At 43.0% G+C, this 24,582-nt stretch overlaps 1 protein-coding gene across 2 annotated transcripts; it reads right to left on the reverse strand.

Annotated features, from left to right (window-relative positions):
• Positions 1-4,263: 4,263 nt before the first annotated feature.
• On the reverse strand, positions 4,264-23,924 carry med23 (mediator complex subunit 23). Of its 2 annotated transcripts, XM_069714357.1 has the most exons (31): positions 23,775-23,924; positions 23,303-23,334; positions 23,083-23,170; positions 22,862-22,986; positions 21,203-21,314; positions 20,806-20,904; positions 20,561-20,662; positions 20,370-20,439; positions 19,459-19,571; positions 19,276-19,371; positions 17,127-17,144; positions 12,855-13,061; positions 12,031-12,174; positions 11,682-11,827; positions 11,344-11,589; positions 11,087-11,229; positions 10,186-10,360; positions 9,273-9,436; positions 9,023-9,147; positions 8,710-8,915; positions 8,134-8,314; positions 7,863-8,033; positions 7,477-7,693; positions 7,263-7,372; positions 6,987-7,103; positions 6,470-6,645; positions 6,283-6,355; positions 5,976-6,190; positions 5,640-5,760; positions 5,329-5,460; positions 4,264-4,599 (listed from the first exon to the last, which is right to left on the reverse strand). In XM_069714357.1, the coding sequence occupies exons 1-31, from the start codon at positions 23,823-23,825 to the stop codon at positions 4,360-4,362; spliced, it is 4,215 nt and encodes a 1,404-aa protein (XP_069570458.1). In that variant the 5' UTR covers positions 23,826-23,924; the 3' UTR covers positions 4,264-4,359. The 2 variants fall into 2 exon arrangements, with proteins under 2 accessions (XP_069570458.1, XP_069570459.1); XM_069714358.1 differs by lacking the exon at positions 17,127-17,144.
• Between the last annotated feature and the right edge of the window lie 658 nt (positions 23,925-24,582).

The following is a 24,582-nucleotide window of genomic DNA, read 5'->3' on the forward strand; positions in this document are numbered from 1 at the left end:
TGGGGTAATTTTAAATGTGTGTACCGAATGTCACGGCAATCAATCAAATAGTTGTTGAGGAATTTCTGTGAACACGCTGTGGCACCACAGGGGGGGCGTAGAGGCAAGATTCAGGGATAAAACAGGAATCTCGGACGTTATCCGTGTAACAAAAAGTGTCCTTTAATAAGCAGGTCGGGGTAAAGGGGGACGAGGCCAAATTTAACCAAAGACTCCTCCCGGTCGGGGTCGTCGCCTTCGGTCTACACCGTGTGAGAGAGGATTCCTCCTCCCTGTTAGGGCAGAGCGGAGGAGAGCGATGAGTCCGCTGTATTACCTCCGATCCGACGCCGCCCCTCTCCAACGGTGCGGGGGGGGATCCTTGTAGTCTTCTTCTGCATACTGTTCTCTCAGTTTGCAGGGCAGGTCCGGGTTGGAGCTGGCCGGGTGGGCCCAGTCTGTCTCCTCAGTCCGTCTCCCCCTCTGTTGCTCAGCTCTGTGAACATATTACTCACTCCCTCCACTTAGCTGATGGCCTGCAGGTGTGACCTGCACTGGATAATAGATTCCCTCCATCGCCTCCCCCAATCTGAGCTTGGGTAGCCGCCTCCTGGGCTGTTGTCTGCTCGGCTCTTCCCCCCGGTTTGCCACAACGCAAATGTCAACATCATTGTGGCACTCGATGAAAAGTCAGAAGATCACCAAGGTCAATTGGTCAATGGGGAACAAAAACATCCCCATTACATCCCAGATCCCTAGTAGCATGTTGTATGCTGCACTTTCAGTCCTGCAGGTTTGCTTTGATGAACATGTACCCTGTCCAGTGTTTTGCGAGGAATCTAAGATTAGTTTGCGAAAGGGTTGCATCCCTTTATCACATGTATTGACTGTGAGTGGCAGGCAGTGAAGATAACTGGAGCAGACTCTGCTTATTTTCCTTTAAAGGTATAACGTGTCCCTTTTCTGCACTAAAATGTCTAAAAACAACTGGACTTGCGTGATACTTTGTTGAGCATTGATTTTTTTTTTCCCCTCTTGATTCCAACAATGTTGTTTCTATTAGGCTGGTGACAGATTGGATCAGCCGGAGGGTCGCCCTCCCTGGGATCTGTTGTTTTGTTGTAAGAAGGTTAAGGTCAGGAACCAGTTGGAAGACATGGAAAACACCAATCACAGCAGCATCGAGCGAGTTTAGAGCAACAGTGAAGACAATAGGTCCCGTGATCCCATACTTTTGTTATTGTTTTGATTAAGAGACCTGTACACTGTATATATATATATATATTTTTTTTTACCTTCCTTTTCCATGTCTGATAGCTCAGCTGGATGATATGGAATTTGTTTTTCTATACGCGTGAACATACGGGGGTTGCAGTATTTGTTCAGGAATCTGAGCATTGATTTTGTCTACATGTACAGTATGTGCCGCTTTCCTGATGTTCGGTTTCATTTCCAAAGAACAAAACAGTACAATAAAACTAGGCGCGGTTTTCGAACTCAAAACTTGAACGAGGAGTATAGGTATGAAGCAGAAGTAATTTGTGGGCCCAGAATCGATGCAGGATGACACATTAATAGTGTGCACCAGTCCATCTCCAGCTCACAAGCTGCCGTGCTAAATTTAAAACCTGCCCTTCCCACGCCAACGTGAGCAGAGCTGAGAGAGAGAAACGCATATGTAACGACAGCTTTACTCGACCGTGCCGTGATATCAGACTCCCGGTGCATCTGCGTCCCGCGGGCTTACATGTTGCCACATTAAATTTGGGGCTGCAGTTTAACGGGTGAGCCACGGGCCCGAGAGCGCGTAGCCTGACCTACATGTGAGCCGGGGCCTTATAGAGAGATGATGTGATGACTCATGCACGCACATGCAGGAAGAAGAACGGGATTAAACGCACACGGCGTTAGTTGTGATGTGATTAAGTCACGGTCGACCTACTAAACGTGAATATTTAATAATGGGGAAAAATAACATCAAACTGCATCCACAATTGAATGTTACTCAACTCGTTCCTCTGGAGCCGCAGTTGAGGACGAATAAGAATGAACCGGCGCCGTCATCCCGATGCAAATCACAAGAGATTCTCTAGTCTAGTCCGGTCTAATGTAATTAAGAAAGGGTTCGCATAATGTTCATGTAATTCAATTACAGCTGACCTGGCGACTACGTAATGTAATTAAGGAATGATTGATTATCAGTTGTAACCTGATTGCTCTTCTACTTAAACGCTCTTCAGCATGAGGATGAGGGCTCAGAGTGAGACGACAGTCTGTGTAAACACCTTCTCAGGGGAGTCTGAATCAGGAGGGGAGACTTTGTCAGGAGAGTCAAATGACAATTTTGTAAAAAATAATTATCAAACAACCTTTTTTTTTTTCTTCCTTCCTTTAGCATTCATGACATATATAATGACATTTTTGAGTCGTCTCTACTACCGTTTCCACAGAGGACTTGCTGGCGCAGCGAAAAATGAGCCCGCGGTGAGTTAAAAAAAAAAAAAAAAAAAAAAGGCCCCAAAACGGTTCACAAACAGTTCAGGACTTTTTCGATACAAGCAGTACAAATATAAATTTGCCCAATACTACAAACGGATGACTTTCTCATCATCCGTCACTGTACTGTGTTTAGGCACCGATGAACCAGGCGTCGGCGTGCATGTAACATGCGCCCTAACCACTCGGATATCTGGTGTTCTGTACGTTTTTCCAAGTCATCAAGTCATTCCAAAACGACACACTGCTGGTTTGGGATTTGTACCCAAACACACCCGAGTGATACGGAGGTCACACCGACTTGAAACTTTCAACCAGTGAGGGCAGTAACGCACCACTTTTTTTTTCTCGGTATTTTATTACTCTTTATAGGGCCAGTACAATTTTTTTTTTCACAATACCAATATCGCCCATGACGCTAGAGACTTCAGCAAAAAAAACAAAAACTGTTTGTACTTTGTCCACATTTGATATTTCAGCAGAGTTGAGTACTGACTATCGACGACAGAATGAGATAGATGCTTTCAACTCTCTCATACCCAAAGGAAGCCCTTTAATTCTAATTTGATTTGCTGACCCAACAAATATACCCCAGGGTTTTGGAATCAAATCTTTCTGGCACCGTTAGTTTCACTGCAAATCATCAAGTGGCAAAAATCCCAGATCCGACTTTCTGCCAGAATCTTAAGTGTTCTTGGCTCAAAACTGGACTTTCCACCAAACTGAATGGATATGTGTTTAAATGTTTTTGTGATATCCTCTGGCAAAGAGGCATGGAAACGATAAAAAAAAAAAAAAAAAAAAAAAAAAAATCGGGCCTATCGTCTCAGACTTCCTCCATGCTCCAGTAATAAAAAGTTATATCTGCGTGAAGGAGAGTGACTGATGTCAACTGTACATGTTGGACTCCCCCTGCTGGCGACAGCTACTATGTTGTTGTATTACCATCTTGCGTGATACAACAGCTTCGTGCAACACTCACAGAGTGTGATTCACCTGAGGAAAAGGTGTTTTAGAAAGACGGGGACAAACTGACCAGACGTAGACAGTTTGGGATTCACACCCGGCCCAACAGTTATCAGGGCAACACCAAACAATGGGGCCTTTTGAAAAATCAACACAAACCGAGAAAAGACTGCCATGTTAAAAAAAAAGAACAGTATTTAAGTGGATTAATTAATGCTCTGCAAAAATGTTAAAGTTCAATGACGAATGCTGCTCAAACGATATATAAACTAATGTAAAATATGATGTGTGCCACTGGAAAGAAAGCCTGATTTGCTGTGGTGTCACTTCGTTTGTGTGGCCAAAACACAAACGTAAATACAGTCCATTTCTGGTAGAAAGAACCATCGGTATAAAGTGTTTCATTTAACCCGCCATATTTTTTTTTTTTTATTAAGTAATTATAATGTACAGTATAAAAAAAATTACTACAAAAAAATTACATGAAAAGATGTCGTGATAGTAACATAAAATACTGAGTCCTTGTGAAACAGAGCTGCAGTTCTGTCAGCTGCATTTTGACTGTTTGGATTCTTCACTTTAGAAATACATGATAAACATATCGGCGCCTCCGAGTTCTGTCAAACGGACTCATTTTTAAAGTTTTCTGGACAGAAAAGTTTTTTTTTTTTTTTTTCCCACTTTGTGACAAGTTGAGGTTTCGGAAATGTCTTCATGCACCTACGAAAAAAAAAAAAGTCATGCAGATAACACGAGCAGCTCTCCAAGTTCTCGTTTGTAAAGAAAACCTCCAAGTTAAGGACAACTAATGAAAACCTGCCACAAAATCTCAAACTAAATATCTTGACTCGGTCTGCGATCCTGTGTGTGAAAGTCCACCATGATTGTTACTTGCGTGTCTGCGTTGACCTGGGCCTCCTACATGGGCGTGTGTGTGTGCTGTGAGGAGGAGGAGGGCGAGGAGGAGGAGGCGGCGGTGGAGGAGGAGGAGGAGAGCGAGGAGGCGGGGGGCTGAGGGGTGGCGGAGGACGCGGAGGAGGCAGAGGAAGCGGAGGCTGCGGTGGCAGCTGAAGACGAAGTCTCGATCTTGCTGCTGTGGGTGATGAAGCGCAGGCGCAGCTTCATGGCCGGACGCAAAGTCATGATGATTTTCTCCACCTGGGCGGAGAGAAAGATGGACGAGTGCACGCAGGGAAAACATGAAGTCAGATGTTACAGATCGATCAATAGATGAGCAACAATCAGAAGATCCCCCCCCAACAAAATTCATATTCAGTGAGTTTTGGCCTGCTTGGGTTTGAAAGTTCACCTCAGTCAAATCATCGGTCCTGTTTTTAACCGTGATGTCATAGACCAGACTTCAAGTCTGTTTTGCGAACTACCTGTTCTGGTTAATACTAGCCTCAGTTTGGACTCTCACACATACCTGCTGGTCAAATTAGCTTTAGCAAGCCTGATGAATGCAGAAAAAAACAACCACACGTTATATAAGATTTATTCCTGTTCAGTGACATTAAACACATAGACCTGATGATGACGGCTGTGCTCCGAATTTAATAACACGTTCAGAGCTAACGAGCAATACTGGCAACAATATAGAGCAGCTCTATGGTTACGTTTTGGAACTGACAGCTCGGCTACAACGCAGGTGACTCTCTTCATAAGTGTCTTTCCAGGAGAGAAATGAAAAGTGACGGGAGCCATGTTGGTTACGTCTCTGACTGACAGCTCTACGTTTCTGTCCGTGTCTGACGCCGCACCTCCTACAGTCGTCGCTTCCTCCGTTACCTTTTTTTTGAACACGCTGGTGGGCTTTAGACAGAGTTTCAGGGTGTCAACACCTTCAAAAAGTAAATAAATAAATGAATAAAAGGTGCACAAACTCACCGGCTCCTTCACGCTGTCTCCTGTGTACATGTATTTAATGTGATACAGGAAATCACAGATTGGGTCCATGTAGCTGAGGTGTTGGCAGTGTTGGTCGACGGCCTGCAGCATCTCATAGAAAGCCACGCCGATCTGAAACACACACACACAGAAATATATAAACGTGTATATGGACCCACACAGAAAAAGAGAGAAAAGCAAACTTAAGCAAAAAAAACTTCAGAGAAAGGAAACATTATCACGCTTAACAAATGTTTTTTTTTAGTCATAATAATCATTGTTTTTGTCAGCTGATAATCGGCGTTTTATACCTCCAACATGCAGCGCGTCCTCTCCTGCTGGAAGCGCTGCAGGAACGGACCCACCAGGTGATACACGTACAGTAACTGGAACTCTGTCTGGACGATGGGCTTCAGAGTCTCTGACAGGAATCTACACACACACACACACACACACACACACACACACACACACACACACACACACACACACACACACACACACACACACACACACACACACACACACACACACACACACACACACGAAACATCAAAGGAAAGTGTATTACAGGACAGACAAGAAAGAGACAGAGAGAGAGAGAGAGAGAGAGCGAGAGAGAGAGACAGAGAGAGAGAGTCCATTACTTTGGAATCAGAGACAGCTGTCCGATGGATGAGTGATGCCAGACAGCGTGTGCTAATGCTAGCACGTAGCTGCAGTTCATTTCGCTGTAGCTTTGGTGGCAGGCGGTGAAGTCCAGCAAGGCGAAGGGATAACCTGCCCACTCGGTCTCAGACGTCAGCGCCGGAGAGCTGATCACTGACACGATGCGGTCGTGGAGAACGATCCAGTAGGGTTCCTGAAAGAGGAGGACGAGGACGAGAGGAGGTCACGGTGAACAAACTCAACGGAATTGTAAGGATGGTGAGGACCTGAGAGTATTTTTCTTACAGGAAGAGCGGTGATGACCAGTCCAATGGCATTCATCCAAGCTGTGATGTTCTCTCTGGGAACCAGCGGTTGACTAAAAGGTGAGGGGACAATATGAACTGATCATCAAATGTCTGATCAATCTGAAATATATAGCAGTACCATGGTACATGCCTACAGATGATTTGCTTCTGTTCGCCTGTCGCACCTTTTCAGCACAACGTTGAGCAAAGCGTTGCCGACATCTTTTCCTGGCACGGCCAAAGCCATCAGCTCCACGCAGGTGACGTGCAGAGCGTGAGCCGCCGGGTTGGGGAACTCGTTGAACCTCCAGTCACAGTTGGGGAAAGGACCGGGTGACTTTCCCGCCATGGGTGCCACAGAGTTAAGAAGGATAGACGAACGTTGGGGGATTAAATCAGGTTTGATGAGAGGCATGGATGTGTTATTTGTCCCTTCATGTGAACTAAATGCATATTGTCACACAAGCCCCTTCAATGGATTTGATTTAGTTGAATTTCCTTTGCAACGACCCCAGTGGCTGCAATAAAAACGGATAAATAATTCCTCCCTCTCTCTCTGAAGCTGTCAACAGCCAGGTAAACATATTATCCAGCTGCCTCAGAGACCCATGACTTTTTATTAGCCGGCATCAGTCTGGTGTTGTTAGAGTGAAGGAACTGTCCACCGACAGGGTGATATTAATGAAGGATATTGTCCACCAGGCGTCCAATCAGCTTGCAGTAGTATGTGTCGTCAGGGATCCACACGTTATCCTCTCTGGGGTTCATACCAAACTTCAGATAGGTTTCACTGAGACACCAACCTGGCGTACGGTTGTCCTGTAAAACAAAATATTACACTATAAAATCTGCTGCTAATATAAACAAATAATATGAATATATACATATAAAAAGGAGACAACGACATGGATTGTTGAAATAAATAATAGATCATGTATATTATCACAACACGATGGGTTCACGGTGGTCTTTGCCTACCTTCAGTGAAGACATGATGGCATGAACCAGTTTCCTCTTCAGGTTGGTTCTGTCCCTCAGGTGTCGCTCGTAGTAGTGAAGGGTGTTGTACAGGTAGGTCACCGGGCGGTCTGCGCACAAACACAAATAATCACAACTGTCCCACTGCCCTCGTCTTCAGTAAATCCAACCCTCCTTCATGTACAGTCCGACGTGTTCAAGCAGCATTACTGACCGTGGAACTTGTACAGCCCTCCAAGATGATCGAGCAGCGTTTCCAGAGACTTGGAGACGGGAAGAAGCTCCAGGAAGCGGTGGATGACGATGTCGAAGACGGGCAGGAAGCGCAGGCACACGTTGCCAAAGTAGATTGGCAGGTACTGAGGCTGGAGCTGCATGGGGGGGTTCACTTGGTCTGCGAGACCCTCGAAGTACAACTTCTCTGGGTATTTCTGGTCAGATGACAATCAACACAATCGTTTCAAAAATTCAGTTTACTGCGTTTTTAAATCTGATTTGTCCTTCGTGTAACTTCATTCGACTGGTTTTGTCTGAACGCTTGGATGGAAAAGCGCGAGTCGACTTTTCACATCGGAGAAAGTGTTTTTGTTACGCGTGTACCTTGTGGTAGTTCATGTGTTTGTTGTGCCAGTCACTCTGCAGCCAGTGCTCGGGAGCGTTCTCCTTGACAAAATCATTGACTCTGTTCCTGAAGTCGTTGGGCTTCAGCAGCAGCAGCTGGATTATGAAGTAGCAAACCTGCGCCTCATTTCCTTCGTGGCTGCGCATTGCCTGAAAAAGAGCAGCGGCTTATTATGTCTTGTTGTGGAGTAAAGTGTCTGCTGTGTTTGTGTTGCACTCAGTGGCTCTATGTTTGCCAGCATGTCCTCACCAGACACAGAATGAGTCGGTCCAGTGTGACTATGTTGTACTTCCAGACCATGTCATTGAGGATTTCAATGCACTTGTTGAGCTGCTGTCCGCCAGCGGATGTCGAGAACTCGTAGACGAGGAAGTCAGCAAATGTGCGCACGTGAGCCACCAGTGCACGAGCTCCGATACGCTCCAAGACCCTGAGGGACATAATTTTCAAAAAGAATGTTGTTAAAAATCAAGCAGCGGTCAGCTCATCGTCCCACAATACGACTGTTTACTCTCTCCGGACCAATTAGTTACAGAAGTTGTTTATAGACTTAAGAACGTCCCTCCTCGGGCCAATTAGTGGACATTTAAAATGCCTCGATATCAGTGGTGAGCTGCATCACTAACCCATCAAAGTAGACATTGTGTCTGCAATATATATGTGCTACAAAACTGCAAATGTATTGAAGTTATATGTGTAAAAAAAAATAAGAAAAGAAATCTCTTCATATAAGTGTCAAAATATTACCAACAAAAAATACCACTGTAATCTACTTTTTATACTGTATGCTGAAGGTAAATGTTCAGTTATAATTTAGGGACTCACCTGAAGCCTATCTGGTTTATGTGGTCCGTCTCCAGCAGCATCTTCCACAGCAGGCAGAGGAACAGAGGAGGCGAGCCCTGCATGGAGAAGTGGGTGATGATGTCATTCTCATTGGCCATCGACTTCCACTTCCTATACTCTTCCTCTACGTTCTTCTTCAGGTTGAAACGAGACTCCTGAGGAACGTTGTTCTGCTTGAAGAACGCCTGGAGGGAAAACAGAGGAGCAGGAGTCATTACAGCGAGTTTCAGGAATTTGATTAGAGAAAATCTTCATTTGTTCATTCTGGCAGCGTCAGTCTTCATATTTGTACCTGTAGTGGAGCAGGGAAGCAGGACAGAGTGTGTGAGGCCCAGTTGTGAGGCGTGAAGGTCATGATGGTCTGGAGGATGTCTTTACACCACGTGCCATGGATGGAGTCAGACCCCGTGAAGAAATCTACACGGATACAAAGCTGGTGACCATACAGCATATAAAACAGGGACAGACAGGCCAACTCAATTTCAAGATGCTTGAAAAAAAATAATACGGTAATAAGAAAAAGACACGGCAAAAAAACGTACCGGTGACGTGCGTGGCTCTGGCCAGGGTGAGGATCAGGGCGCGGTTCAGCTCCTCAGACTCGGCTGACAGAACCGTCTTGGGGTCGTTGAGGAAGCGGGTGAACTGAGGTTGGACTTCTGAGCTCCCCAACGCTGTGATCAGCCGCAGAGCCGTGCTCTCAACACTGAGGAGAGAGACATGAAGACATGATGATGGAGACCATTATCCCACTGATGAAGGCGGGCACAACAAAAACACCACCTGTAAAATGTGATGTCATAGCTCTGCAGTAAATAATGTGGTGAGGTTGTTTTTTTGGGGGAATGTGTTAGAAATGCATTGATTCATTTGTGTAGTTTGTAGTGTTGATGTTTGGTTGGTGTGTAAACCACCTGCACTTGAACAGCAACATTTCCAAGTGAAGCACAAGAAAGAAAGTGGATTTTTGAAGTGAATGAAACAAATACAACACGCATTAAAAATGAGATGTTCTTCAAATGTTAATGCAGTTGAATGCTCATGAATATAAAAAAAACAGGAAAAATATAGACAGTATTGGTGGCTTGTGCCCAAATTTGGGCACCCAACTAAGTACTTAGTGACCTCTCCTTTGGAAGATTTCACAGTTTGCAAGATTTTTGTAGCAAGCAAAGTATTTCTATCCACAACTTAAGAATTTTCACCTGCTCCTTCTAGCTTTAACATTTGAAGAAAGGCTCATTGATTTCTATCTGCAGCAGAAGTTGTGTTCTTTTCACTGCAAAATCAAGAAAATATCTAACTTCGCATACAACTGTAAGCAATCTTGTACTGCGTTAATAGCTTGCGTTTTGTGTGTGTGTGTGTGTGTGTGTGTGTGTGTGTGTGTGTGTGTGTGTGTGTGTGTGTGTGTGTGTGTGTGTGTGTGTGTGTCCGTGTCCGTGTCCACGTTACCATAGATGCAGCTGGTTCTGGTTGGTCTGAGGCACGGCAGCCAGACTGTGCAGATGACTCAGGAGCTGGACTCTGTAGTGCGGCTGGATGTGGTGCATCCTGTAGCTGAACATCTCCAGTAACGTGTGAAGGATTCCCCACGCGTGAGACTTGAACACGTTGGGCAACAACTGGCCTGAGCAGACAGAGTGTGCATCATTAATATAAGAGACAAATTCAGGTCTGTTCAGAATGCAACACAGTGGTCATGCAGTAATGACTGAATACAAAACGGGCTAGAAACATGCTGGAAGAACTGAAACACGCATACAAATTTGTACAAACTTTACTAGATCAAAAATAAATATACTGATCTCAGTTTTTGTTCTTAATCATGTTGCGGTTCAGAGAGACGATTAGTCAAGAATGTATTTTTAACTGAACAGCATTACTGACTTTAACCTGCTTCTTTATTGGGAGTAAGTTAATACAGTTAATAATATAAATATTTACATTACGGCAACTTTTTTGCACAATTGGCTTCAGAGATGCCTCAATAAATGTGTATTTTTGTGATATAAATTCCTGAACTCTACTTTATCTTAGAAGTATAATTCTGTTAGAATGATTTCGAACTGCTTTAAAAAGTCCTGAGAAAGGTTAACAAGGCACTACTTAAGCAAATGTTCTTATCTTTCTCGTGCTTTCTCTTCCCTTAAGTTCTCCTCCTACTGCCTGAATATCTGTAGCCTACTCCTAAAAAGTGAGATGTGTGTTTGAGTGCATATGTTGTGTGCTTAACACTAAGACAGTCAAGGACAACGATTATTGAGGAGCAAAATGACATCATCCTAAAAAGAAGTATAAATGTACGTGTTCTGCGTCTACTTTTAAACCCAGTGGACATTTTCAGTGAACTCACTGATGAATCCTTTGATGCCCAGTGACTCGATTTCCATATAGACCAACAGCCTGCTGTAGGTTTCTACCAGTGCAGGTGCCAGGGCGATGCTGGACTTGGCATGGGCCAGCTTGATCACACGTGTGGCGATGCTGTGGATCAGACTGGAGGCAGAAAGGCAGACGAGAGGGACAAAGACAAGGGACAGTTACATGCTACTTGAATTTTGCCCTCCATCTTCCATTTATCCGGCGGTTTGTCCTCTTCTTTTCCCCTACCTCATCTTTGCATGTACAGTGAGTGAATCCAGCAGATTCATGGGCAGCGGAGTGACCGACCCCGACGCCATGCAGCTGGTGCCGGGCAGGTTGATCCTCATAGATCCGTTTCCATAGATGGTTTCTACCAGGACACCCATTGGCAGAGTGAAGCACTCGGAGTTGGTGCTGTAAGCGTTACACAGCAGGGCGATCTTGTAGTCGGACATGCCCAGGGTCTTGTTACGCAGTGACTGCTGAAGAAACCTAAGAAAGAAGAGGCACAAAGACAGCAGTAAAGGAAAGTGTTTTGAGATATTTAATAAGTTTGGGGTTGGGTATATTTAAAAGGTACATACTCGTGGTGTAGTTTCAGAGAGTGAGGGATGGGGATCTGCAGTTTGGAGTTGTCGTTCTGAGCTTTGCGGTTCAGGTGGATCCAGATGCAGGTCATGGCAAAGGAATGGGTCGACTGGGGCTTGTTAATGTCAGGAACTGGAATGCACTTTAGGTGGAGAGAAAACAAACGCATTACTTACTCTACTTGTACTCTGAGCTAAACAACCAGCCAAATACTACAACGACTAATGAGAAGCTGTAACAGCAAAGCATACAGCACAAACCAAAAGAGAAAGTTAAAATAGGACACTTTTGGTAGGAATATTAATGACTATAGTACAACAAAAACATGTTTTGGCAGATGTGTACCTCCTTTTCTGGGTAGAGCAGGTCAAAGAGCTTCATGACAGGCAGGAAGTCAGCTAAGGCGTTCTTCTGAATGCTTCCTGATATGAACTGCAGCAGGACCCACATCAGGTGATCTCTCCCTTTAATGAGACCTCGACCTGCAAGCTACAGACAGAGAAGCAGTAAAGGACCCAGTAGAAAAGGAAATACATTTCTTAGTAGCAGAGCAGCCCAATTTGGTGCTCCTGGGCCAAGTTTGGCCCGTACTTTCTTTGTTTTGATTCACTATGCCATTTGATAAGATCGTGCTTGTTCTTCTTATTTTTCAGTGCTGTATAATCCTAACCAGAATGACTATGAACCACAAATCTTGTGCAGCTAAAAAGCACACTGTTTTACAGCAATGTACAGCATAGTGCTGTTAAACTTCCTGATTAAATTACATTGGTCAGCATCTTATCTGCAAACAATGATGGTATTTGCTCTCTCTCTCTCCGGCTGATGTTCATGTGGTGGTCATGTGTTCTGCATCACTTTGGCCTCCAAACTGGCAAGAGATAGTTCAGGTAATATTGGCAAGACGACTGTAACTAATGAGTTAACGCCTCACTGAATATTCGATTTCCCAACCATCTTTTTTGACAGTTGCTTCACTGCCTGAACCAGCTGCTTGCAGGTTGTCTGGATCCACAGTAAAATATAATTGCGTCTATAGATTCATTGCAGCCATTTACATTTTTTTTAATAATGCAGACACATCATCCCACACAGCTTTCATGTATTTTTCTGCAGTGTGAGTGCTCGCCAGTCGTCCATTAGTGTACTCATTAACCCCTCCCTCTTACCTTCTGATGTAACGACAGCACCATGTGAGGGAAGCTCGCAAACTGGAACAACACAAAGAAGATGAGCTGGGAGGAGAGGTGCTGCCACAGTAACTGGCTCGTTCCTCCGATGTCGGCGTCAAAGTGTTCCTCGGTCTCCGAGCGCTCCATGGCGTACACCACCAGGTCCACCAGCTGCTCCTCTAGCACCGGGCACCTCTGCTTATTCTGTAGGGGGGAGTGTTAAAGAAAACAGTGGGCAGGAGGGAGAAGAGGTTAAACAGAGAAAGGGAGGGAGAGACGACCAAGGAGTGAAAGAAACATGGAGGAACAGAGAAAGAAAGAGGGCAGGAGAGAATGAAAGGAACATAGTCATTAAATTACTTCACATTCAAAGGTTTATTTTGATAGATCCACCAGCTATTGCCAGAAAAAAAATAAAAATCTCCATCCATGTCATGCAGGACTGTATCTCCTTCCTGCCTCTGTCATCTGGGTACAATTTAGCCCCATTCCAGCATTTACCCATATCTTTACTGAAATGATCACATGGTTGCCAAATTGTAATTTGGATTTAGTAAAATCTTCTACAGACATCTTGGATCAAGGTTTTTACGACTTGTACAAACTAATCACAAAAGATTGGCTGATCAGCACTGAACTCACAAGCTATGTGAATAAAATCAAAGAAAGACGACTCATGATTTCACACTGACACTGTGATGGGCTTTACAACGTCTTGCCGAGTGGATTGCACATCAAAATTAGCTTGCCAGCTAACAATGACACATTTATATGATGAGTAATTAATGTGCTTTATCCTTAAAAAGAAATCAAATTTAAATAATGTAAATGTGTTGAAGTCTTTTGAAGTATTACCCGTTTTTCAGCAGCATATCATAAAGACATATTAGGCAGATAATGTCCAGTGTACTTTATATCATGTAGGATAAAGTACTGCATCGTATATGAACATCATTGGGGTGTCCAAACCAGCAGTGGTGAGACTTCCATATATAAAAGGAGGGGTTTGATAAAAGATCGGAGAAGGAAGGGAGAAAGGGACTCGGGAGAAAGTCAGACAGATGGCTCAGTGGTGGGGTTTGGGTTAGTGGAGGGAGGGAGAGACAGGAGGGCCGACTGTGATGGAGGGCAGGTTCACTGCATATTCAAACCCAAATCAATAACAGTTTTACTGCTCAGTTTCTGCTTAATAACAGTTTAAAGTAAAACTTCACACACAGTGCACACAGTGCATGTTCAAATGTGGATTTTACTGCCTGGCTTACAGTTGATATACCTTAATGACTTCTTTGGATCTTTGAATGAAGAATTATCTCGGCTGTTAAATTTCATGAAACTGGACCTTGTGATAAACAGATATTCCCTGACATTTTTCCTTCACAATCGTTTAATTCCTTTAAACATTTAAAAATATCCAAACTTCAATTTAACCTCGACCCGGGTTGGGAAACTTAAATTCACACACCGGCGACAGAGTCGAAGGAGTGAGGATCTCTGCACTGGAGGACTTTACGTCAAACCTCAACACGGAGCCCTCCTCACGCGACTGAGACACAGGACTGAACAGCACAGCACGACACAGCCCAAAGAAGTACGGCACTGAAAAGCACGGCAAAAAAACAGCAAACCACATCAAAACAGTGCAACACGTTCCCGCATGCAGACCGACAGGCCCGGGAAAGGTGGTGTGATTCGGAGGGAGAAGAGGAGCTGCGTGGCCGACCGTCACTTTGTTTGCACATTTCTTTCGTCGTACCGGCCTTCAGTACAACTTCTCTTCTGCTGCTCCCAAAAACACACACTTGCTCATGAGCGACAGAGAAGGAGGGCAAAAAAAGGGACAGAGAGAAAGAGAGAAAGAGAGAAGGACCTGCTAAGAAATCAGCTACACAGCTTATCTGGTCAAATCCATAAACACACTGTTAAACCATAACAGTAACTGGTCTATAATCTCATCTACCAACAGCACAACAACTGGCGACCTGATTTAGCAGAGTGGCCTTTATCTACTCTAGTCAGTTCATCAACCAGCACTAGCTGATAAGCATGCTATGTGTCGGCCACTGACGGACGGTTTCTGGTCTGGTCTGCGAGGCTGGAGAGTTTCAGATGGAAACACTCAGTAATCAAGCAGACAAATGTGTAATTACATTCTGGATAACTCCTGAGTGTCTGGATTGAAGTAGCATTTAAGTCAGTGACCTGTTGATAAAAGCAAAACCTTTGCAAATGCAATTAAACACTGAAGCCTAAACTACGCCTCTACGTAGCTCCTCTGAAAAACTCTTCCATAACACCGCGCTAACTTGTTCATTATCTTAAAGAGAGACCTTTTCTTCAGTCACCTGTGGATGCGACTTGCAGGTCATGAAGTGCAAACTGAAAATAAAACCAATAATAAGCCTCAAACAACCTGCAGTGTTTCTTCATTGCACATGTTTTCACTGATGAACGTCAGGCAGCACAGATCAGCGTTCACTCATCCATGCAGACAGCCAATCAGAAACACTCATCACCCGTCCTGGGCAAAACAAGATAACACTTAAAGGGATGACAACATTTGGCTTTGTGTGCCACACTTTACTATGTCTTCTATTTCTGAAGCTGCTTTTAAAGATGCAGTTTAAATTTATATGCATACTGTAGCTATCTGGTTAATATCGTCCCATTTCTACCCTCAACAGACAAGAGGGATTTTTTTTTTTTTTGGATGATAAGCCAGTTTATAAAGAGATGGAGTTAGCCGAGTGTGACTATTACAAATTACAAGCGCTTATCATTTTGGCGAATGCAATAATTGAGTGGATGGCACGAGCTGCATTAGAAGAAGGTTTGACAATATATTGCAGCAACAAAGCATCGAGTTAGTTTAAACTGAAAGTAGAAGACACGGCAGTGAGACCAAATACTTTTTAAGCTCGATCAACTCCCGATGCAGACTGTGATTTACTTATTACAGTTTAGCACCGTAAAACAGAGTGATATCTGTGTTCAATTGTAAGTAGTGCATCATTTTTGCTGTTACTTCCATCTTGGAAAAACATGCAGAGCCCTGTCTGAGTAGGTCTGCAGTCAGCTGTGGTCACTGTAAGACTGCCACAGTGACTGCTCGTCACTTGATTTCCAAGGCTGTTGTCTGCTAATGAATTGCAGTCAAAGAAGTATATCATTACCCAAGTTAAAACCACTATTCAGAGAAAAAAAAACAGTGAAGTTTTGCCCAGGTCAGCGCAACAGAAAGCAGCAGAAGGTCCGACACAGAAGGACCTTGCTGCCACCAACAGGCAAAGACCAGACTACATCCACACATGCAGCGCAGCAGGACTTGAAATGTCAACAGCAGGGTTTAAAGTCAAAAATACTTCATGTCAGATGGAACTAAATTCACTCTTCCTTAATGACAGAGTTTACAGCTCTCAGTCTGAATGATGAGTTTGCTCAGTTGCCATTTTCAATGAATCAATCCAGGGTTGTAAAATAGAATCTTGAAAAAAAAATCCACTGTGTGTTAATTGGACATTAAACCACAGTCAGGCAAATATAATGAGGCAAATTATCATAACAAGCAAATCCAATGATGCAAAAACATTGAGTATAAATTTAAGCAGTCAGCAGTAATGAGCTGCTTAAACTCTAAAGAAAACAGAGTTGACATCCTGCCTCCTGTCTACGAGCTTTCGTGACCAGTTAATAATGATCGCCCTATTTTCCTAGTCATTAAACAAAACACGTGTACTAAAAATATGAGCAAGGAATTTGTTTTTTGATGAGTGTTTCTTGTTTTGCCAAGAGCACCATGTAATATACAGAATATAAGCTGACAATATTAGCCATCAGTGGCTTCAATCAATCAATTGTATTGATAATGTGCTATTTCTGTTGCATTAAAAGCAAAGATAAGGTAGCATGCAAAGCAAGGTGATGTTACTGAAAATGTGGCAGGAGACAATTTACTTGCACACAACCCTATTAATTGAACAGATCATCCATGGTTAATGATCCATAAACTGCCTGCCAGTCTGTTGATCTACCCATCCACCCGCTGTGTACCTATTTATTCAACCATATCTGTGTCTGTGAAGCCCTGCTGTGTCCATCTCAAGCTCTGTAGCGGTTTGTTTTTTTATTTTTTTACTACATTTCAAGGTTTCTTTTTCTTTATTTGTCCAGTTTCACATTCCTGGAACACCAGCGTGCCTGAGAAGCTAAGTGTCCAATAAGCTGGTTAGTTGGTAGGTCAGGTGACCAGGAAGAGGGACAACCACATACCTGGACAATGTTCAGAGTCTAGAGAGCGCATGGCAGAGAAACAGACAAACACGACACACAACCAGAAGACAAAAGAGAGAGAAAAGGGAGAGAAACAAAGACAGAGAGAGGAAAAAAAGAGAGAGGAGAAAAAACGGAGAGACAGAGAGAGAAAGTGGTGACTAAGGAGCTACGTTGTTCACCTTCTGCTCAGCACAGTTAGCATCAACTCAGCCTATTCTAAAAGACAAACCGGATTCTGGGTTATTTGCTCATGGGTAAAATATGAAGAAAAATCCATATAGAGCATTAATTATTGCCTTGTGTTAGCAACAAACTGTTTAGACACAATGTTAACCGGTCAAACTGCGTTGATGGCTGCGCTTGGTGAGCTGAGCTGAAACTGCATGAACTGCTTTATTTATTTTTTTCCCACCAGTAGTACTTTAAGGGCCTGATTTACTAAGATCTCAAATAAAGGGTACTGAATTGCGTGATTTTTCCAAAAGTTTACACATTTATTTGCCCACTCGTTTTGTGGGTGATTTACTAAAAGTAGTTGCGTCTTTGATATCAGGTGCAAATTGCTGTATTTAAATTCTGTGTTTGCGTGTGTTAAAGTGATTCCAGCCGTTCTAACAGAATGACCGCAAAAGCAAAAGGAAATCTGATTCTATTGAAATTAATAAATATAATTATAGCAAGAACAAAACGCTATATAGGAGATTATCAGTGAGGAAGTCAATGCCGTGGGTAAAACAGCAAGATCAATGAAATTATGAGTAGATGGCAAGATATTAGGCAAAAAAACCTGCTTATAATAAAACGTCAGCAAATAAAACGGGAGGGACGGTGAATGAGATCCTCTAACAAACACCGATCAGCAGGTCCAGATCTTTCTTTGATGAGCAGGTGACTTTTCATTCAGTCCCTCGCGAGTGCTCGTGAACCTCATGAAGCTACCTGCGAATTCTGCAGGACTCATTCGGGACTTGTGACACATGAATAACGGGACTGGAGGGATATCCAAGCAGCGATACGCTGGAATGACCCAGAGGAAAGTAAATGCTGACTCGTATGAAGTTTTGACATTGCTGGTATTTCGTGTCTCCTCCTTGTTGTTGGCTGACAATCGTCATACAGTTCATAAAATAACTCAGAAAGGTCATCTCTGGACAAACGATATGTCTGAATAATTTTTCCCTCCGTCATCTCAAAACTGTTTCCACGGGTGTAAAACCACGTTCTCTACATATTCTTTGGTTTCCCTGCATCTCCTTCTCACCACAATAAGAGCAGCCGTCTCTCCAGATTTGCACATCTGATTAATACGTTCCTTTCAGTCGTACTAAAATACACAACAATCACTTCTCCTGTTTCTACTTTCAGGTTTAGTAAATATCGTTGCGGGTGCTAAATTTATCTATTTGCATGTTCCCTCCCAGTATTTTGCACGTTCAAGTAGAAACGCCCAATATTACATATGCATGCAGGCAAACACGTGAAATGGACAACGCGTGTTAAATTGCACATTTGAAAGACGCAATCCTCACTGCACGTCGTTAGTAGATCTGCTTGGACATTTTTTTGCGGGTGGTGTGAAGTTTGCACGTGATTTTACAGACGCCAACCTTCAGTAAATCAGGCCCTAACACTCTACTCTACCTCTGACTGGCCCCGACTCTGATATTCTTATCCTAACCATCTCGCTCCTCGCCAATCTATCCAATCAGAGGCAGAGTAGGGCGGGTCTTTATAAGGGTGAGAAAAAAAAGTTGTGCGCATGAACCCAACAGGACAAACTGACACCAGTGCATTATGGGTCAAGCTCACGGTGTCGCTTTGCGTATAGTCTTATATAGTTGTGTTACAAGGATTACAAGGAATACAAGGGAGCAGAAATTAAGGAGGATTATAAAATAAATAAAACTACGGCGGGAAAAAAGTTTAAAAAAAAAAGTTTAAAAAAAACAAGTGCAAATTAACACAACGAAGAGAAAGAAATAGAAAGATAATAAAGAACAAGGGAATAAGAAAGCAGAAGCAAGTATAAGAGAGAAAAATGAAAAGAAAGGGGGGTGGCTGATAGAGAAGGACAGGAGAAGTGAAGGTGAGGGACCTTTGTATGGGAGCATAGGAGCCAAAGCAGAAGAAGAGGAGGTGCTTTTACCTGTTTGTTCAGTCCTAACATGTTGCACACCATCTCTCTGGAGTACGGCTGTTCTAGTACGTAGCGTAGTAAACCCGTCTGTGGCTCAAACAGGTCCTACATACAAAAACATACAAATTATCACCACTTTTGTCTTGGTGCAGGTGTAAATGTGTGTGTGTCGTGTGTATGTACACATGTTACCTTGTCAAAAGGCAGCATGCCTCTCAGAGGGAAGCGGAGGGTAGTGGGGTCCAATTTCCAGGAGTTACAGATGGCCCCGCTGTTATTAACCACAGGTAACAGACTACATCGTCCTGTGGGCACACACATTAAGAAAGAAGTGATTTAACACCCATAATGGCATTGCATTATGTACTGACTTGGCCACCTTTAAGATTGGTGGGGTTGAAACACTTCTTGGCCCCTCCAGGAAACCGTGCAGTCACAAATAGTGATTCAAATTCAACCTTATTTCCCCAATATTTGCAAGATCTTGCAATTTTGGAAAAATTCACCCAATTTCTCTGCAGCAAAGCTTCCAAACAAAACATGCTTATTAACCAAATAACTCATTTACAATCAGCAAAGGCTTGTCAACCTCTGTCATCATTCAAACAAACTGCTAAGTTGGTTGACTGCAAAAAACAACCGAGCAGGAAGTGACAGGTTTTAGGAAAATGTGGTCTTATCATGAGAATTAAAAGATGAATCGTCGCAAAACTCTGCATCAGTCTAATCATACAGTATGTGTTAAATCATACGAGTTTCATAAAGCTTTACAGTTGTCAGAGATTACACTTTGATTTTGTGCATACGGTATGTGTTAAATTGTATTTGGAGCACTTATTTTCAAAGATGTAACCAATGTGTTTAGTATTGCAGTCAAACAATTTTTTTTTTTTTTTTTTTAAAGCTACGTCACTTGAATGACAGGAATTGTTTGGTGACTTTAAGCCTATGGTTCTTTAAGTACAGGAATTTATTTTTTTTAAGACAAAGGCTAAAATATCTCTAGATATTTTTGTGACGTTACGGTGCCTTATTATTACAGGAAGTGATTACACATATCACATAACTTTTGCTATGTTTTATTGTGTTTATGTGCTTCTTACCACAGATGGAGTTGATTCTGGCCGTCGGTCGGAAACTGTCCACAAAGTCTGCTATCAAACTCCCAAGTAGCTACAAATGAGAGAGAGAGAGAGAGAGAGAGACAGACAGAAACAAAAAAAAAAAAAAAGAGCGTTAAACACACATAGAGTTGCACAAATACTGTACGCACATACAAAAAACGCACACTCACCCAATGAGACAGTTGTCCTTCTGGGTATAGTTTTCTGATTTCTGTGATGGCAAAGTAGGCCGGCAGGAGGCAGGCATTTCTGTCCAGGATGTATTCAACCACCTGCAAAACGAGCAAACAGAAAAACAAACTAAACTGATAGACGTGACGTACTTACAGGGATATATGCAAAGACAGCATCAAAATCAATATTATCAAATGACAAGGAATTCAGTTTTATATTTGAAAGGTAGAAAGACGGGCACCTCTCTTGCAGCCAGAAGCTGCTGGACTATCGCTGAGCTGACAGTGGTGGGAATGGTTTGAATTTTATCCAGTATGGCCTTCATCAGGTCGCGAACCCCCTGAAACACAGTTTTGAACATATCCAAGCCTCTAGTTTTATCAACTGGCTCTTTAGAAAACTTAAAATGCAGAGATCAGAGCAGTCATGATATTTTTTGACATTTTGGAAGAAAGGAATTTTTAACACTTCCATGTTGGATTTATTTGAGATAATCCTACATAAAGAGAGACCTCTGTGTTAACAGTCTTCAAACAGAGACAAACTCAAAATTTTGATAGAAATGGAATAAAATGCACAGATTGGAAGAGGAAATGTGTGTGTGTGTTTGTGTGTGTACATTGTGTTGTGTCAGAGACCTTGTAGTCCACCCCTCCGATGATCTTGCGGATCAGTTTAAAAGTTAACGCCCACAACTGAGTCCTCTCCCACTCCAAACTATCAGAGCTTATCAGAGCTCCACACACCATCCTGAAAAGAAGACACATTCATTGGATGGATGATGAAGACAATTACCAGACATAATGGGTGAGCGTTATATCACAGCTATAAACACAGTAAAAATACATGTTTTATGTCAACGAGACTCCATAAACATATAAAAAATAAACTGTATAAACTTTGGAAATATCATAAACCATAAAGATCATTCCATTTTAACTACAGTGAAGGAAATAATTATTTGATCCCTTGCCGAATTGATTTGTATTTGATTGTGTGATTTAAGTATTTGATCCCGTACCAACCAGCAAGAATTCTGGCTCCCACAGACCGGTTAGATTAGTCCTCTCGCTTTAAGAAAGTACTCCGAATCTCAACTCATTACCTGTATAAAAGACACCTGTCCACAGAATCAATCAATCAGATTCCAACCTCTCCACCATGGGCAAGACCAAAGAGCTGTCTAAGGACGTCAGGGACAAGATTGTAGACCTGCACAAGGCTGGAATGGGCTACAAGACCATCGGCAAGCAGCTCGGTGAGAAGGAGACAACTGTTGGTGTGATTATTCAGAAATGGAAGAAACACAAAATGACCATCGATCGCCCTCGGTCTGGGGCTCCACGCAAGATCTCACCTCGTGGGGTATCGATGATCATGAGAAAGGTGATGGATCAGCCCAGAACTACACGGGAGGAACTTGTTAATGACCCCATACAGCTGGGACCACAGTCACCAAGACAACCGTTGGTAACACACGACGCCGTAATGGATTAAAATCCTGCAGCGCTGCAAGGTCCCCCTGTTCAAGAAGGAACATGGACAGGCCCGTCTGAAGTTAGCCAATGAACTTCTGAATGATTCAGAGAAGGCTTGGGAGAAGGTGATGTGGTCAGATGAGACCAAAATCCAGCTCTTTGGCATCAACTGGACTTGCCGTGTTTGGAGGAAGAGAAATGCCCGATAACACCGTCAAGCACAGAGGTGGAAACATTATGCTTTGGGGGTGTTTCTCTGCTAAGGGGACAGGACGACTTCACCGCATCGAGGGGAGGATGGACGGGGCCATCTTGGGCGACAACCTCCTTCCCTCAGCCAGGACACTGAAGACGGGTCGTGGACGGATCTTCCAGCACGACAATGACCCAAAACATATGGCCAAGGCAACAAATGAGCGGCTCAAGAAGAAGCACATTAAGGTCATGGAGTGGCCGAGCCAGTCTCCGGACTTTAATCTCATAGAAAATCTGTGGAGGGAGCTGAAGCTTCGAGTTGCTAAGCGACAGCCTCGAAACCTTAAGGATTTGGAGAGGATCTGCAAAGAGGAGTGGACCAGAATCCCTCCCGAGATGTTCAAACCTGGTGACCAACTACAAGAAACGTCTGACCTCTGTGCTCGCCAACAACGGTTTCTCCACCAAGTACTGAGTCGTGTTTTGCTACGGAATCAAACACTTATTTCACACAATCAAATGCAAATCAATTGATAACTTTTATGTGATGTGATTTTCAGAATTTTTTTTTTTTAGATATATATATTCTGTCTCTGTTAAAATAAACCTACTAATTATTTTTACCTGGGTGGTAACAGACTCGTCTCCACAGCCATCGCTAGACAGTCGTACAGGAAGGAGATTCTTTTGGGGCTGTGCTGACTGTGTATAAAGCGCACTATCCATTGCACACACTGGTCATGCGACTCCTGCAGGAGGTCAATGATGCAGTTGAGAAAAACATACAGTCAATTACCCATGAATTCACACGTGTGCACGTGTTCGTGTCTGTGCGTGGGACAAACCTGCGGTAGGGTTCCCCAGTACTGTCCAAAGGCTCCGAGACAACTGATCAGTTTCGTCCTCTCATCCTCTGGAGTGTCCATAAACATCCTAAAAAAAAATTAAAAAAATCAGATTTTACACTGCACGATTAATGACCGCTTTCTTCTGCTAAGACATGACACCTTGGACAGCTTTTAACAATGTAATTGCAAAATATCAGGATACTTGGAGCCACCTTACCCTGCAAAGGCCTCTTCTATCAACTCCGTTTTCTGAGATAAAAAAAAAAAAAAAGGAGGAGAGGAATTAAAATGGAGGGATGATAAGATGGGAGAACATAAAACATATTAACATTTGAATCTCTCTTCTGTAGTGTTACACAACAGACTTCAACTTTTTTTTTGTTTTGTTCCTGAATTCAACCCTTATCCATATAACGTGTTTATGTCTACCTGACTCAACCCTTTTGCTTTAAATGCCCTTCTGGCCTCACCACCTGCCACATATAGGAAGTCCAGATATTAACTCGTAGATTTATAGTTCGTTATAACTGTACCAAGGAAACACTGTCTGGTTATATTTTTTTAGGATGACTCTTTAGCAAAAAAAAAAAACAACAAAAACACAGCACTGAGTGCAAAGTGAAAAGGCTACTGAAATGCTAACTAAAGTTAGCTCAGCCGCAAACCGGTTTACAAAGATGCAAAGTTACCACAACATCCTCGAAGATGCTCTGCAGCTGCGTTTCCATCGAAAGCGCCATGTTTGCGCCAAAAAAAGTGTTAATTTTTGTTTTGTTTTGCGAAGCATCACACGATACCGCCACGAGCTACATGCTAACAGGCGCCGCACGAATGCGCCCGTGAGATGCGCAACTGCAAAAACAGTCCGGTGACACATCAGCGACACAAGATAAACAGTTCCGCCGTACGTATCTTTGACGTGTAATCCGCATGCCACGGTTATCAACTAAGTATGTTGCATGCTAAATATAACGCGTGGTTTTCACAAATATGTATCACACTGATGAAAACTGGTGTCTTTTTAAAATCTATGTTTAGAAGTGTGATCTCATTGCTAAAAAAAATATAGGCTGCGTGAATTGGAGAGCATGGCAGGGATGTCAGGTGTTGGCCACCAGATGTCATAGTGGAAGCGTTGAACTTACTTTTATGTACAGTCCGGTATTGGTCCGGCCAACTTTTTTGTAATTTGCATGTCACAAATTACAGTGCACACTGTAAATGAATTCTGTGATATGGCCTCCTGATGTAAAATCAGTGTTTCAGGTTACACCCAACATACAGTCGATTGTGTTGGAAAATTACATTTATTGGTTTCTTAGTTTTACTATGTTGTTGCTCAAAAGTGAAAACCAACTGTGGAAAGTAATTAACTTAACACTGTTTGATTTGAACTATATGACACACTTGGTGTTCAGTTTACCATCCTCTGAAACTTTCGGTTGTGTTTTAAGTATTGCAGCCTACACTTAAACACCACTTGGCTTCATCTTTGAC

Source organism: Brachyistius frenatus, unplaced genomic scaffold, assembly GCF_029030835.1.
Source record: "Brachyistius frenatus isolate BFR_SWC_R1_liver_20210118 unplaced genomic scaffold, ASM2903083v1 Contig_130, whole genome shotgun sequence".
Taxonomy (NCBI): Eukaryota; Metazoa; Chordata; class Actinopteri; family Embiotocidae; genus Brachyistius; species Brachyistius frenatus.

Coding starts and splice junctions, on each gene's coding strand:
- med23 (XM_069714357.1), bottom strand. CDS start 23,825: ATGGCGCTTTCGATGGAAACGCAGCTGCAGAGCATCTTCGAGGATGTT. Junction 20,440..20,560: donor AAGGACAACTGTCTCATTGG/GTGAGTGTGCGT, acceptor TCTCATTTGTAG/CTACTTGGGAGTTTGATAGC. Junction 5,761..5,975: donor CAGCTGTCTCTGATTCCAAA/GTAATGGACTCT, acceptor GTGTGTGTGTAG/ATTCCTGTCAGAGACTCTGA.